Source organism: Chiloscyllium plagiosum, unplaced genomic scaffold (genome assembly GCF_037043375.1).
Source record: "Chiloscyllium plagiosum isolate Xiang-an unplaced genomic scaffold, Cpla_swu_hap1 HiC_scaffold_18, whole genome shotgun sequence".
Taxonomy (NCBI): Eukaryota; Metazoa; Chordata; class Chondrichthyes; order Orectolobiformes; family Hemiscylliidae; genus Chiloscyllium; species Chiloscyllium plagiosum.
Genome location: NW_028270156.1, coordinates 28,274,707 through 28,292,030, shown reverse-complemented (window position 1 = coordinate 28,292,030; position 17,324 = coordinate 28,274,707). Strand labels below are relative to the sequence as shown.

The 17,324-nt window shown below is 40.4% G+C and overlaps 1 protein-coding gene across 3 annotated transcripts in view; it reads left to right on the top strand.

Moving 5' to 3' along the window:
- mapk8ip1b (mitogen-activated protein kinase 8 interacting protein 1b) overlaps positions 1 to 17,324 on the top strand; it is a 153,976-nt gene that overhangs the window by 60,323 nt on the left and 76,329 nt on the right. For all 3 annotated transcript variants that reach the window (XM_043705588.2, XM_043705587.2, XM_043705586.2), the window contains exon 2: positions 10,553 to 10,658. In XM_043705588.2, the coding sequence (XP_043561523.2) occupies positions 10,553 to 10,658 (106 nt within the window). The remainder of the gene's footprint in view (positions 1 to 10,552; positions 10,659 to 17,324) is intronic.

Below are 17,324 nucleotides of genomic sequence, written 5' to 3'. Positions count from 1 at the left end.
GTGAGTATCTATCCAAAACTCAACAGGAAAACAAAAAGGCAGTTGGCTGAAAACATCTTCCTTCTTAGAAATAATGTAATTCTGTCACTGTCAAAAACGATCCTCTCTGAACTAACCAAAATCCACCTGCCTCTCTCTTTGGAATTTTAATTGTTTTTGAAGTGACGTTGTACATTTTATCCCACGTGGACATAAAGTGATGACGTTCTATGAAAAGTTGTTCAAGTTGACAGTGAATATAGAGCTACATTACACCATTCCATTCAGTTCACCGTTTGAAATGTTTGGTGCAATATCATTTTGCTACCACTAATGTATGCCAACCGTACCTTCTCTGGGGCTGGCATTATACATCACCCAGATGTTAAGACCAGATAATAGAAAACCCCTTTCATCCTATCACAGATTTGAAAATGAATTGAATGCACAGCTAATAGAATATGGAGCAGGGAGATGAGTTTAGGTGATGGATTCTAGAACAATCTTCAGCCATTTGGATTGTCCATGGTATTGTCCTCTCTGAAATCACTATCCTTTCAAGATCCTTTGCTAAAATAACCCAAAATACATAACAGTAGCATTGTCATCTTTGTACATAAAGTGGTATTGCTTTCCTTGAATAAGTTACAAGTTAAGCAATCTGGAAACCATAATACAAAAATGGAAACAAAAACATTTAAAACCTAATTCATTCTTTGGAGACTGCTGCTGAGGGAATTTGAAGAACTAATTCAATTGACAGAATCTAGTGGACATTAAGAAATCTCCAGAGCTTTGCTTGATTATGTCATCAGAAGCGCTCAATGTGATTACTGATCTTCTAATTCTCTTTGAGGCAGCCATTATTTCCTTGGAAAACAGACACCGTGTCGGATGTAGTTGGAGCTAAGTTTATTGTTCCCACATCAGATTGTGCTCATCCACTTGTTAACTGGTACCTTACGAATTACTGTGTATCCCAGCTGTACAAGTCTGCTTAACTGGCACAATCTGGAGAAGGTGCAGCCTATTTTGGACGACTTGTGAAGGTAGCAAGTTTTTAAGTGTCATTGCTCAAAGTACACTAGTTTATCATACATGTTATGTACTGTGTGGTCCACCGTTTATAATACTGCTAAGGTGGAGTTATATGCCTTTTTGAAGTGGCAAAATTAAATTAAGTAAACACAAGCCCAGGTCAGTCAGAGTTTAATTGCTGTTTGATCAGGTATCTTAAAGATTTTAACAATTTTAGCATAAACCAAAAGGACATGACCATACTTATCAGCTTGGTTGTTGAGAGCTTGAAAGTGCAATCTCTAGTCTGCCTGCCGTCTGTGTTGGCATGCCATTTCTCATGTATTGTGGGAAGATTGGTAGATGTGGCCAGATAATGAGGACATTTTCCTCTCTAGAAAGTCACCTGATGGAGAATCTCAACTGTGCCACACCCACTATACAGTGCATGTAATTTCAGTAAAGGGCTGGTGATGCCGATTTATGTAGAATAGGTCAATTGGTTTACTTTGAGAGGTTGAAAACTGATTCCTCTGCACTGCATTTCGATATTTCATGATTAAAAACAAAACAGCCTTGTACACTTACTAACTCTGATTTGTAGGCACGGCGTTGTCCACAGTTACTGAGTCCTTCATCCGGTTCTTTATCTCCAGCTTCAGGTCTCGTCTTCATCCTCCTTTTTAAAACTTAAGTTAATCACAGTTGCTTGTTTTGTAACTTGTGTTACTGCTATATTCACTGATCTGTGTTGCAACACGCATTATCACTGTATTCACTGACTTGCACTGGTTCCTGTTTGGACAGCATGCATTTTTTTTTTAAAAGTTAGTCTTCAGTTTACTTTCCTATCCAATCAATCCATCAACTCCCTGTTTACTTGTTGAATGTCCATTAGTTGAAGGGCCATTTTCTCTGCATTAGTTGGTAGTTGAGACTTGTACTAAAACCCTTCATTCTTTAGATGTGTTTGAGTTGATTCCCTTGAAGATATGGAATTCTCCCTTTCAGACCCTCTTGTTTCAGCAGCTTTTAGAGAGGTGCCAAATCACCAGATTTGCTTTGAAGAGATGTTTCAAAGGGTGGGGGTGTTTTTCCCTTGTTCTGTTATAGTCTTTATCTCTGTTCAAAGTTCAGCTATTTTATGCCCTAACAGTTAGGTCACAGGACATCTCCCTGAGTGCTTCATTGATTCTCCCAGAAAAAACAAATTTTGACCTAGATTTTCCACTGGCTAGTTAGCTTTTATTCCAATATTGATCAGAAGGTTTGTTTCCTACAGACACCCCATGATAGCACATTCTGCATTGAGCCACCTCCAATATTCAAAGATAGCCAAGACTCTAACTTTGCTTATTTTTAAAGGCGAGTGTAAGGCATTGTGTTCCAGATGCAATTCAATCGGTCAAAGTACTAGCTGGAAGCAAAAAACACTTTTTATTGTTACACTTCTTTTAAATTAATGTACGAATGAAAGAAGAATTGAATAATGTAATAGAATAATATAGTACTTTAAATACTAACCAGCAACTTCCAATGTAGTGGAACAACATCCCATTAACATATCCTTGGCGAAGGCAAATTCAGTAAAGCAGCAGGAAGAGAACTCCAACTATTAGCTGTAGTAGCTTCCACATCCAGCTTCAAGACCCCAGCAACTACTGAAAGCTAAAACTAAAACATCTGGTTCTGTAGGAGCTTGTCTCCACCTGTTCATGCTGCTTCCATTGTTCCAACTTTTAATAAAAATCCCCAAAGCGCCTCAGGCTGTTTCGTTCATTGGCTTGAAACGAACCGCTCAGTACCTCTGTCTCAATCTCTCCTCCTATTTTAAAATAAAGGGGAAAAAAAGGACAAATACAGAGGCACCTCAATTATCTGGCATTCGATTAACCAAATTTCAGATTATCCGAACAAGATCGTAAGGTCCTGATGCTTCGCTAACTGTTGACTGGCATTCAATTAACTGAATGAAATACTTCCTGCCCATGTCCTTTGCATAATCGAGGCTCCTCTGTATACTTCTTAAAGCCATAGTGTTGTCATACCTGCCCCTTTGTTTTAGAAAAGCACTATCAATGTACAAATATGGCTTCATTTTAAAAAATCTTTAGTCTTCTATATTGAAGTGTACTAATAGTGTATACATTGCATTGACTTGAAGCATGCAAACATTCAACACTACAGTCCACTTCAGCTTCCTATCACACAGGTGTGACAATGTGTTGGTAATTACATTCTCTCATTCTGCCACGTGTTACAGGCTGCAACAATAAGTTCCATCTAAACAGTCTGGAATTTTTATCTGGAAATTTTTCTGGAAAATGAGGGGTTACGATCTGCAAATGCAATTGTCTCCGATACATACATAGAACATAGAAGAATACAGCGCAGTACAGGCCCTTTGACCCTCGATGTTGCGCCGATCCAAGCCCACCTAACCTACACTAGCCCACTATCCTCCATATGCCTATCTAATGCCTGCTTAAATGCCCATAAAGAGGGAGAGTCCACCACTGCTACTGGCAGGGCATTCCATGAACTCACGACTCGCTGAGTAAAGAACCTACCCTTAACATCTGTCCTATACCTACCACCCCTTAATTTAAAGCTATGCCCCCTCATAATAGCTGACTCCATACGTGGAAAAATGTTCTCACGGTCAACCCTATCTAAACCCCTAATCATCTTGTACACCTCTATCAAGTCACCCCTAAACCTTCTTTTTCTCCAATGAAAACAACCCCAAGTGGCTCAGCCTTTCCTCATACGATCTTCCTACCATACCAGGCAACATCCTGGTAAACCTCCTCTGCACCCGTTCCAGTGCCTCCACATCCTTCCTATAGTATGGCGACCAAAACTGCACACAATACTCCAGGTGCGGCCGCACCAGAGTCTTTTACAACTGCAACACGACCTCAGGACTCCGGAACTCAATTCCTCTACCAATAAAAGCCAGTACGCCATATGCCTTCTTCACCGCACTATTTACCTGGGTGGCAACTTTCAAAGATCTGTGTACATGGACACCAAGATCCCTCTGCTCATCCACACTGCCAAGTATCTGACCATTAGCCCAGTACCCCGTCTCTTTGTTACTCTTACCAAAGTGAATCACCTCAAACTTAGCTACATTGAACTCCATTTGCCACCTTTCTGCCCAGCTCTGCAGCTTATCTATATCCTGCTGTAACCTGCCACATCCTTCCTCACTGGCAACAACTCCTCCGACTTTTGTATCACCCGCAAACTTGCTCACCCAACCTTCTAGCCCCTCCTCCAGGTCATTTATAAAAATGACAAACAGCAATGGTCCCAAAACAGATCTTTGCGGAACACCGCTAGTAATGGCACTCCAAGATGAACCTTTACCATCAACTACTACCCTCTGTCTTCTTCCAGCCAGCCAATTCCTAATCCAAACCTCCAACTCACCCTCAATGCCATACCTCCGTATTTTTTGAAGTAGCCTACCATAGGGAACCTTATCAAATGCCTTACTAAAATCCATATATACCACATCTACCGCTTTCCCCTTGTCCACCTTCTCAAAGAATTCAATCAGGTTTGTGAGGCATGACCTGCCCTTCACAAAACCATGCTGACTATCCTTGATCACATTATTCCTATCCAGATGTTCATAAATCCTATCCCTTACAATTCTCTCTAAGACTTTGCCCACAACAGAAGTGAGACTCACTGGCCTATAGTTACTAGGGTTATCCCTACTCCCCTTCTTGAACAAGGGAACCACATTTGCTAGCCTCCAGTCTTCTGGCACTACTCCTGTAGACAACGAGGACATAAAAATCAAGGCCAATGGCTCTGCAATCTCCTCCCTTGCTTCCCAGAGAATCCTAGGATAAATGCCATCAGGCCCAGGTAACTTATCTATTTTCACCCTTTCCAGAATTTCCAACACCTCTTCCCTACATACCTCAAAGCCATTCATTCTACTTAATTGTGACTCAGTATTCACATCGGCAACAATGTCCTGTTCCTGAGTGAATACTGACGAAAAGTATTCATTCAGTGTCTCCCCAATCTCTTCAGCCTCCACACGCAACTTCCCACTACTATCCTTGACTGGACCTATTCCTACCCTTGTCATTCTTTTATTCCTGACATACCTATAGAAAGCCTTAGGGTTTTCCCTAATCCTACCAACTAAGGACCTCTCATATCCCCTCCTTGCTGCTCGTAGCTCTCTCTTCAGGTCCTTCCTGGCTACTTTATAACTCTCAATCGCCCCAATTGAACCTTCACGCCTCATCTTTACATAGGCCGCCCTCTTCCATTTAACAAGGGATTCCAAATCCTTATTAAACCACAGCTCCCTCACACGACCCTTTCCTCCCTGCCTGACAGGTACATACTTATCAAGGACACTCAATAGTTGCTCCTTGAACAAGCTCCACATATCAATTATGCCCTTGCCTTGAAGCCTACTTTTCCAAGCCACGCATCCTAAGTCATGCCTCACCGCATCATAATTTCCCTGCCCCCAGCTATAATTCTTGCCCTGCAGTGCATACTTATCCCTCTCCATCACTAGAGTAAAAATGTTGAAATGTTGCAACACCAACACCAAACTCAAGGTGCCTTGCTCAATTATGGAATATTTCTGAGAATAATCATTGTTTTGGAAAAATACCCAAATATGTATTTCTATCTTGTTGACTTGTAAGAGTACAGCAGCAAAACCAACATCACTAGCATTGATAGTTACTTTTAAGTGCTTTGGATGTGACGAACCCAGCTTGTTTCAAGCTTTCACATGCATTGTAACACTCTTCCTTCCACTGACACCTTCTGCACTTCAGTCAGTCAGCAACCGCACTGCTAAAATTTGGTACAAGTTATTGATTTAAAACATACTCGAGCCAGGAATAGTAGTACTTCCCTCTTTTTCTCTCTGGGGAAGCTGCCCAATAACGCTTGTGCTTGTGTTTGTTTTTGGTTGGTTGGACGTCCTGTGGAGCCATCTGCCCATGTCCAATGATATGGCCTAGAAACATAGCTTGCACTTTTGCAGACTCACTCTTAGCGAGGATTATCACTAAGCCTGCCTCTCGAAGTCGATCGAATAATTCTGTTGGAAGCTCTAAATGTTCCTTCCATGAATGACTGACTGACTGAAAATCACCAGATCGTTTATGCATACCACACAATTGATAATCCCAAAATGACCTTTATTGGTTAGTCTTTCAAATGCGGCGGAAGTATTCTTCATATCAACTGGCATGATTTTAAACTGATATGTCCATTTGGTGACATAAAAGCCAACATTTCCTTTGTTCTTTTCAGGTAAAAGTGCTTGCCAGTATCCTTTGAATAAGTCCAACTTAAAAATCTAAGTTGCTTGTCTTACCTTCTCTATGCAGTCTTCCAAACATGGAGTAGGATATTAATCAGACTTTGTAATTGCATTGTGTGTGGATTATCACAAAGTCAATCATTGGATTCCATCTGGTTTTGACGCAATTACTGTTGGTGAGCTGTATTCACTGCAACTTCAATTATGTTGTCTTTGTGCACAGGTTCAATCTTTTTTTGAACTTGTGGCAACTTTAGACGGTTAAGACTATAAGGTTGTTGCCTAATTGGAATAGCATTCTCTTTCTCTAACCATGTGTAATTAGATTAGTATTATCCAGTTTATTCCCACATTTCCCCATGTGATTGTAATAACGTTTTTTGGTTTATTTTGATTTTCCTCTCGAAGGTAACTCAAGTTATCCCAATTTTTGAGAGCTTCCTCATTGTCTGAATTAATTTGAGGAATATCCAATTCCGAATCCTCTGAACTTGGTTCTTCCCTCTGTAACCAGTAACAAATTCTCCTTGTGGCTTTTCTTCCCTGTCAAAATATTGTTTGAGCATATTCATATGATACACTCGGATTTCAATGCCTATCAGTTTGATAAGGTTCACTAAACCATGCCCTTAAAGGTTCACCTACCACTGGGACTATTACTAATACTCTGTCTACTATCAAAATTGTGGAGTTTTGATTTTGTCTGCTTCCTGCTTCATCATATGTGGTGCTACATTTAAATGCTGTCTAGCCAACTCACCTGCTCAATTTAATATATCCTGAAAATTTAACACGTCCAAATATGTAGTCTCTGAATTCTGACTTACCAATTTTTTTCTTAATTTCAATGGACCTCATGCCCAAACACTAATTCAAAAGGACTCAATTTAGTTGATTCATTAGGTGCATCCCTAAGTACAAATGAAATTCCTTTATCCCAATCCTCTCCGTAGTCATGACTACGCCTGCAACGCGGTCTTTAAAGTTTGATGCCACTGTTATAATTTTTTTCAATTCTGGATGGATTGCAGCTGATTTGAATTACTTTATACCTAAGCTATTCATAACTTCCTTGAATAACTTTGTAAAGTTTGACCCTTAATCTGATTTGTCTATCCAGGGTAGTCCGTTTTCTAGTTTTTTTTCAAAAAGACTTTCAATAACTCTTCTACAATCCTTTTTTAGCTGTGAAATTGTGTAAGGGAATGGTCTCTGGAAATGTAGTGGACACATCTAATATGGTCAACAAATACAGATTTCCCTTTTTGTTTCAGATAGGTGTCCTATCTAGTCAATTGTTTTTCAATTGCAGGAATGGGTATAAGGGTGCTGATTTTATCACTGCCTGAGGTTTTCCTATTACTTGGCATGTACAACATGTCTAACAAAATTCAACTAATTTCTCTACAGTCCAAAAACAAAATGCTTCTCATATTTTGCCATGAGTGTTCCTTACTCCCAAATGACCACCTGCTGGTACCTCCTGCACTACTGGCAAAAGTCCTTTCTATTAACCCACCAATAATACAACTTGAATTACTTTAATTCATTCACACTATATGTATATTTGACCAGGTCATTTCCTCCTCAAATTCCTAAAATGTGTCTCTTGGCCTCTAGTACTAGCTCATATGCACTTTTAAAATAAAAAAGACTTTTTCCATGAGATACCTCCCCTGATCGTGATGCAAATACTTCACTTAGCTCCACCTACCAACTTCATTTGGATCAACAACACCACATGGTCACTGGTCATTTCATTTGTTTAGCTACTTTCTCAAACAAAATAAGACTAGCATCTCCTTCTTGTCAAACTTGGGCAACGCTTGGACATGTTAAAACTGGTCCCCACCAGGCATTTGGCTTTAAGGGGATTGCTCTCCATCACTGTCCTCAGCACTACTCCTACCTTTCACCTCTACCTTTGCCGTTTTCAGTCACTGAGTTTTCAATTCCAACCTCCAAGTTCAAATGTTCTTTCTCCCTTTCTTCTGCTCGGGCCTTCCTTACCCTTTGTTTTACTCTGCCAGAGCTATTCTTTCTTTCTGGTTTTGTTCTGCTTTGGATCGTGATTCAATATTTCTTCATATTTTTGTTGCCTTGAATTCACGCTGCTTCATTTGCCATTGAATTTTAACCATTTTCAAAGATTCCAATGACGTTTAAATATTGAGCTACTGCTCCAATCACCATCCGCCTCCCCATTACACTTCCAACAGCTTTGCCTTGTTCACTTTTTCTGTAAGAGTCCAAAATTATTTCTCCCACTCCCAGGAAACTTGGCATGCCTGGAAGCACCATTAACATGCGGCAAACCCTGATTAAATCAACCAAATGAAATGCCTGAAAAAGAGCACCAACACTCACTGACTTTTGAGTCCGATAATTCTGAACCCAACCTATTAATAGGAATTTTGATCCTGAGAATAGCCCCCACAAAATATACCTGTGAAAACCATTGTCATCACACTCAGGAAATTAAATGTTCCACTGGACAATTCCTTCACGTTTAGAACCCTTTTGAAAGTCCTTATTTAAATCCAAATTTGGAAAGTTCTGATCAACTTTAAGTAAAAAAATAGTTACTCAGGAAATGTTAGAGGTAAATTATGTATTTACTAGTCTGAGTAAATATTTGACAGAAACCATCTTTACCCCTCTACCTGCTCTCACGCTGTCTCTCTCTCGCACGCTGTCTCTCTCTCTCTCTCTCTCTCTCTCGCACGCTCTCTGACTATACATGCTTTAAAATCTTTGCACATCCTGCCATGGGTATCTGACACCAACCCCTCCCCTCCAGACTGGAAATCTGAGATTGCCATTCCCCAGAAAATTGGGCCCTTAAGTTGCTGTCAGGTGGTGTTCTTTGGTTTGAAAGTGTTCTTCTCAACAATTTCATTATATCTATCTGTCTAATTTGTCATAAAATGTGTTTCCTGAAATGGCCTCCAGCTCTCTTACCAATCAATTCAAATCTGTGCCTTCTGGTTATCGATTTGTTTTTTTTCAAAATAGGCAAAACCACAAATGTTACAATGTCCCCAATCACTATTTTTGGCAAAATAGTCAGATACTGCATCAGATCATTGATACTTCATGAGAATTTGTTTTAAGCAGATACAGCATATTAGAGTAAAGGAGGTTGAGTGGAGATTTCTTGTAAATGTTTCCAAAATCACGAGGGGTTGAGACAGTGGAGGTGCACAGAAATCATTTCCATTGGTAGAATAATTGAGAAGTAAGCAAAATTTGTATTTTAATGCTGTGATTGGTTAGGAATCTGAAACACTGCCTGTGTGTGTAGATTTGGCACAAAGTGGATATATTTACAGGGTTTTGGGGAAAGGGGGTTGGTGGAGCATGTCTCTCTGAGAGCGGACGGTTAAGATTCACTGTAGCTATTTAATGATTGTCGGAGATTCTTGACCCCATGGACCCAGATAGAGCTTTCTGATGTCCTTGGAGAAAACTCATGGAAAAAGTTAGACATTTATGGAGTTTTAAGACAGCGAAGGAGACCACTCAGTCCATCATGCTCTACTCTTCCTCTGAAGATCTAGCCAACTGGCCCCACTCTGCTCTTCTCCCCCTCAGAAGTTGAATATTATTCCTGCATACTCTAATTCCTCATTATCTGCATTACAACAGGGTAAAACTGCTGAGAACAGATCCAAAATATACATGAAATGTACACTAACTTGATGAACTTACTAAGCAAAGAGGAAAATAACTTGCATTTATACAACATATGTTACAATCTTAAAGTCTAAAGAGCTTGAGAGCAATTGCTGGGCTAAATGGTTTGTTCTTGTTCCACTGTCTGTTTCTATTAGGGTGCTTTTGAAGCCACTGTTAGAATCCATAAATTGTTGCAACCAATTTTCACACAGCAAGATCCCACAAACAGTAATACTGCAAAGGCCAAATCTATTTTGTACAACTAATTTTAGGGATAAAACAAACCACAGGATGTCTTGTGTCCACCTGAATATGCAGATGGTGCAATTCCTGAAGCATTAGCCTAGATTTTGTTCTTAATCTATAGAGTGGGATTCAAAACAAGAATCTTTTAAGTTCTGAAATAATCATGTAGTTCCCCAAGCCAAAATTCGTACTTGAACACAAATATGAATATGAAAGGTTGGTAGAATCTCACCACTGTGAAAGATAGATCTTCCGCACGATGCATCCTCTCGTTTTGGTCTTGTGTTGACTCCTTATCCATTGTCATTGCAGGTTAACCCATGACATAAGCTTGGAGGAGTTTGAAGATGAAGACTTGTCAGAAATAACAGATGAATGTGGGATTAGTCTGCACTGTAAGGATGGCCTGGCTACAAGGGTAAGAGTTTATGAATATTGACAACGATTCAGCACCTTGATGGTAAGGGCCTGGGTGGGGCAAAGCTGTCACTACACCAGTTACCCCTCTCTCAATAATTTTAGGTCCTAACCAAAATGGATGGAAGTTGCAAATGGTTAAGTGTAAAGACAGTTTTTATTTCCTTGCTAATGCATTAACTGCAATACAAACAAACCTGGAAAAATCAATTAGCTTGCTCCTAAAGTCTAAGACTTTAGACAATTATATTTGTCCAGCATGTTACATGCAATATTAAATTGTAATCAGAATCACATTGATGACCAAAGTATTGATAGTCAAATATTAACTTTGCTTGGCTGAGTAACACTCAAGCCTTTATGTTAAAGACTGATGATCCAGATCCAACTCCAGCACATGAGCACAAATTAAATCCAGGCTATTGATTCAGTAGAGTACTGAGGGAGCAGTTGAAGGTGCTGTCATCCAGATGAGATGTTAAACTAAGGTCCTTGATGGCTGATAGAAAATATCCAGTGGCACCATTTTGAAAAGAGCCAAGAAATTCTTCCCTATTTCTTATAATCATTAGGTTGAACATGCAATCAAAATAAGTGAATGTTTCAACTCATTGCATGCTTGATGTCTCTTGTTAGTGTTGGAACTTTGCATTCAGTTCTGGACATGGCACTGGAGCTATGAAAAGTACAGTGGATTAGAATGATTCCCCCAATCAGGTTATGTCTGTGAAGAAGTTGAGATTCTTTAGTGGCACTGGAAGTTGAAGAGAATTCTAACATGCCTTCTGAAAGAGTGAAGTGGGGAAAAAAAATATTTCCTGTGTCATGTATCAGCAAGTATAGATTAAAGATAGGGATGACAGTAGCAGAGTGAACATGTGATGAATACTGATGACTAATCCAAAAACCTGGACTTGCAATCTGTCTGTCACAGCTGGACTATTTGAATTCTGTCAATTGAACAAATCTAGAATAAAGATCCCTTGGACTGTAGCCTCTTTAGACAGGAGCGTTTGGGATCAAGTTGTTTTAGTATTTTGGAGTTTTCTAGATTTTGGAATGATGTTTGAAGACCTAACTGTATGAATCAGATATAAATATGTACTGGAGACTTAAATGGTGATAATACATTATAAGGCAGTATGAGAAATTGTTATTTATCCATATCCTGTATATCCTATGCTCCTGAAGTACTATACTCTTCAACATTGAAAACTGTAATTATGAGCAAGTGCCAAGTGCAGTGTTTTGATGCAAGGCAAGTGTGACTCTGTGACTGTGTGTGTGTGGGGTGGGGGGAGGAGATGGGTGAAAAATTGAGGTTGTGTGTCTGAGTTACAAGGTTAAATGGCAGCATCAACGTTTTTGTGTTTCTATTCCTGTCTAACCTGTTGTGCATGATCATTGTTTTGCTTTTGCAATGCTGAATTGCAGGTACTGGAAACTAAAAATGCAGAGAGAGGAGCTGACTTAAACTCTGCATGTGCGGAGAATGGGCTAGGAGTTGATTACTATCTCTGAGCCAGAGAGGCTGATTACTGTGTATGAAACCTGCCTCTACCCATTGTTTAAAAGCCTACTTTACAACATAATTCTTTGCATCCTCTTCTATTTTAACTTCTGCTTGAATACATAAGATGTTTGTACTTGACAAGGTCAATTAGAATGCTGGAGTGGCTCCCAATGTTCAATTAGCAACTATTAGGGCCATGCTGTTAACCTTGTTGCAGTGTCTCAAGTGGCCAGCCCTGGAGCTCAGTGCATGCCTTGTTTTTGAAACGCTTAGAGTTGGTATTAATACAGCTGAGACGCTGCTCTGACTATGTTGCTTGCATATTGCTGACCGGATTCTGAGCAACCTGATGTTATGGTCTCCAGGACAGTCCATCTTTCTGAGCAAGACCTGCACATCTTGATTTAACTTTAGTGTAAAATTTTATTCATCTGTCAAGTCAGCAAAGCCATAACCCGGTTGATTGCCTGGAGTACAATTATATTATTGTAGCGTCTCCTGATACCCAGACACCTGACAAACTTTGCAAGGCTCCCTAGTGTCAGTGAATTGATACTCCTCTGAACTATGCCTGAACTTCTGTTGTGTATCTTACCTAAAGTGTCTCTCAGATCCTACGTGGTGAATCTGGAGGAGTAATCCTGTCATTTCTCAGGAGAGTCTTAATGAGAAATTGCTTCCCAGGTTGGGAAATGTTTTATCTCCAAACTGTCCGTCTCATGAACCTGGCTTCTGTGTTGCTGGCACTCAATCAGACCCTTGTTTCTGACCAGTTGTTCCAGATTTCAAACTTTTTTTTTTAATCTTCCATTTCCAAAAAGCCAATTAAACAAATATCTGGTCTAACTGAGCTTTATATCGATCAGCTGATTTCATTCTTTGAATAAATATTGACTAGGGAAAATATTTCCTTCTACGATGTGATCTATCTTTTGTCACTTGGGAGGGACCTTTTTCAATGAGAACAAGGTTATGGAGGAAGCCAAACCCAGCTACGTTCCCCATAGCAATGCCCTGACCAAGCAGAATCTATCTGCCTGGCCTGAGTTTAATTAGTTAACCAACCATTCTTGCTCTGACTCCATATCAGCCATGGTCCAAACAGCGCCCTCTTGTCTTGTATGAATTGTTATTCCCTCTTCTAAATACGCTTTTTAAAAAATGTCTCAATCTTGAGTGTCTCATATTAGTGAACTAATTCCTTAGTAAAGCGAACATTCCTATTCATTTCCTACATTGATTAACAGGCTTGAAGATAAGCAAAGGTCAATTTACAGCCCATCCATTCTGATAATGGCAAGTTGTGGAAAACAGTTGAGTATTAATAATGAAAAAAATGATCGTTCTAAATGCTATGTCAACAAACACCCATTGAAATTGCAAGAACACTTTTTTTTCAACTGGCATACATTGACAAGTATTTTTTTTTAAGGGCAGTCTATTTAAGTAACCTGGCCTATCTATACTTCACAAGAATTCATCACTTCTCTGAAGATTTGCAACACCCACAGTATGAGGCCCACCCTCATGAAAATGGGAACTTTTTGAGGTCTACACTGAATTCAAATAACTGCTGAATTTGAATTCTCACATTTGGAAGTCACTCCCTGTCCTTGTTCAACCCACCTCCACAAAAAATGTGTTCTGTTGGATATAACACTATCACTCAATCAAAATTAATCTACTTACCTTTTTTCATTGGTGACCTTGCCAGAGATAGCCACATTCACTGGCCAGAGAGCAGTTTAAGAGCGAGCCACATTGCTGTAGGCCAGACAAGGTAAGGGTGGCAGTTTCCTTTCTGAAAGGACTTCAGTGAACCAGCTGAATTTTTCCAAAAATCAACAATGGTTCCATGGACATCAATAGGCCCTTAAGTCGAGATTCTTTATTGAATTCAAATTCCACCAACTGCTGTGGTGGGATTTGAACTGAGATAGAACATGGAACATTACAGCACAGTATAGGCCCTTCAACCCTTGACGTTGCACCAACCTGTGAAGTTAATCTGATGCCCACCTAACCTACACTGTTCCATTATTATCCATATGTATGTCCAATGCCTGTTTAAATCCCTTTAACATTGGCGAGCCTACTACTGTTGCAGGCAGGCAGTTCCATGCCCCTCCTACTCTTTGAATAAAGAAACTACCCCTAATATCTGTCCGAAATCTCTCACCCCTCAATTTAAAGCTATGTCCCCTTGTGTTAGCCTTCACCATCTGAGGAAAAGAGTTCTCACTGCCCATCCTACCTAATCCTCCGATTAGCTTGTATGTCTCGACTAAGTCACCTCTCAACCTTCTCTCCAATGAAAACAGCCTCAGTTCCCTCAGCCGTTCCTTGTAAGACCTTCCTTCCATACCAGGTAACATCCTAGTAAATCTTCTCTGCACCATTTTTAAAGCTTCCACATCCTTCCCATAATGCGGTGACCAGAGCAGCACTCAGTACTCCAGGTGCGGCCTTACCAGTGTCTTGAACAGCCGAAGCATGACCTCGTGGCTCTGAAAGCCAACTCAATCCCCCTACCAACAAACGCCATACCAACATACCATGTGCCTTCTTAACAACCTTATCAACCTGGGTGGCAACTTTGAGGGATTTATGCACCACAACACAGATCTCTGTGCATCTACACTGCCAAGTGTTTTAGCCAAGTACTCTGCATTCCTGTTATACTTCCAAAGTGATGATCTAGAGTATTAGCTGGATTTCTGGATTAAGGGATAGTGACAATACTACTAAGCCATTGCCTCCCCTCAGGAAAGATGTTCTCTGTACAGCAGAGCAGAGGGTGGACTTAATGTAGAATGTGAAGGTTGTCCATCATAGCGGTTTTGTAGTTTGGGTCCACACTTTGAAATGTTGAGATGAATAAGAGCTGATGTGACTGAAACATACAAAATTCTTAGAGGCTGCTTTCCCTGGCTGGAGACTCTAAAACTGAGCAGTATAGTCTCTGGATAAAGGGCTGAATATTGAAAGACTGAAACTAGAAGGTCTTTTTAAACTAGAGGGTCTTTTTAAATTTAAAGTTGTGAATTTTTGGAATTCTACCCCAAGAGCACTGTGGATGCTCACTGAGAGTAAGCAGTGAGCCTTGTTCAAGACATGGATTGGTATATTTTTAGATTCAACATAAAGTAAAGGATGGGGATAATAAATGAGGATATTGGTAAAAGGTGGGGTAGAGGTTATGATCTTGTTGGATGGTAGAGCAGTTTGAAGGGCTGATAAGGCAAATTGTGAAGAATAACTATTTCATCAGATTCTGCAAAGTTCATGATATATTGTTATCAAGGGCTTCGTTTGTGGCTTTTTAAAAAGCAGACTCTTAATAAGAACATACTGATCTAGTGATGGATCAGCTTCTACCAAAGAAGGCTAATCAACCAGCCTGCCTGCTTGTTTTTGTATCATGTTATAGACATTCCACCCTAACTAAGTTATTTCCTCTGAGGGGACAGATTTGATGTAAAAAGAGAACATCACAATCAAGTGAACATGTCAAGTGTATCACCAAAATTTAAAGGTATGGCATTGAAGTGTTATCAAAAAGGTCACAGGACTCCACTCTGCTTTCTAGCCAGAGGCTGCCAGACCTGCTGAGTTACTCCAGCAATTTCTGTTTGTGTTTGACTTGCAGCATCTGCAGCTCTTTGCTTTTTATTTATGAAATCCCCAGGACCTGATCAGGTATACCCTAAAACACTGTGGGAAGCTAGGGAAGTGATTGCTGGGCCTCTTGCTGAGATATTTGTATCATTGGTCACAGGTGAGGTGCCAGAAGACTGGAGGTTGGCTAACGTGCTGCCACTATTTAAGAAAGGTAGTAAGGACAAGCCAGTGAACTATAGACCAGTGAGCTTGATGTCTGTGGTGGGCACGTTGGAAGGAATCCTGAGGAACAGGATGTACATGTATTTGGAAAGGCAAGGACTGATTAGGGATAGTCGCTGTGACTCTATGCATGGGAAATCATGTCTCTCAAAATTGATTGTGTTTTGAAGAAGTAACAAAGAGGATTGATGAGGGCAGAGCGGTAGACGTGATTTTTATGGACATCAGTAAAGTGTTCAACAATGTTCCCCATGGGAGACTGGTTAGCAAAGTTAGATCTCATGGAATACAGAGAACTAGCCAGTTGGATACAGAACTGGCTCAAAGGTGGAAGGCAGAGGGTGATGGTGGAGGGTTGTTTTTCAGACTGGAGCCCTGTGACCAGTGGAGTGCCACAAGGATTGGTGCTGGGTCCTCTACTTTTCAGTTATATAAACTATTTGGATATGAGCATAAGAGGTATAGTTGGTAAGTTTGCAGATGACACCAAAATTGGAGGTGTAGTGGACAGAGAAGACAGTTACTCCGGATTACAACAGGATCGTGACCAGATGGGCCAATAGGCTGAGAAGTGGCAGATAGAGTTTAATTCAGATAAATGCAAGGAGTTGCATTTTGGGAAAGCAAATCTTAGTAGGACTTACACACTTAATGGTACAGTCCTAGGAATGTTGCTGAACAAAGAGACCCTTGGAGTGCAGGTACATAGCTCCTTGAAAGTAGAGTTGTAGGTGGATATGATAGTGAAGAAGGCGTTTGGTATGCTTTCCTTTATTGATCAGATATTGAGTGCAGGAGTTGGGAGGTCATGTTGCGTCTGTACAGGATATTGGTTAGGCCACTTTTGGAATATTGCGTGCAATTCTGGTCTCCTTCCTATTGGAAGGATGCTGTGAAATTCAAAAGGGTTCAGAAAAGATTGGCAAGGATGTTGCCAAGGTTGGAGGGTTTGTGATATAGGGAGAGGTTGAACAGGCAGGGGCTGTTTTCCCTGGAGCGTCCAAGGCTGAGGGGTAACCTTACAGAGATTTATAAAATCATGAGGGGCATGGATAGGGTAAATAAACAAAGTCTTTTCCCTGGGGTGAGGGAGTCCAGAACTCGAGAGCATAGATTTAGGGTGAGAGGGGAAAGATATAAAAGAGACCTAAGGAGCAAACTTTTCTCTCTCGGGTGGTGTGTGTGTGTTGAATGGGCTGTCAGAGGAAGTGGTGGAGGCTAGTACAATTGCAACATTTAGAAGGCACTTGGATGGGCATATGAATAGGGAAGGGTTTAGAGGGATATGGGCCGGGTGTAGGCAGGTGGGAC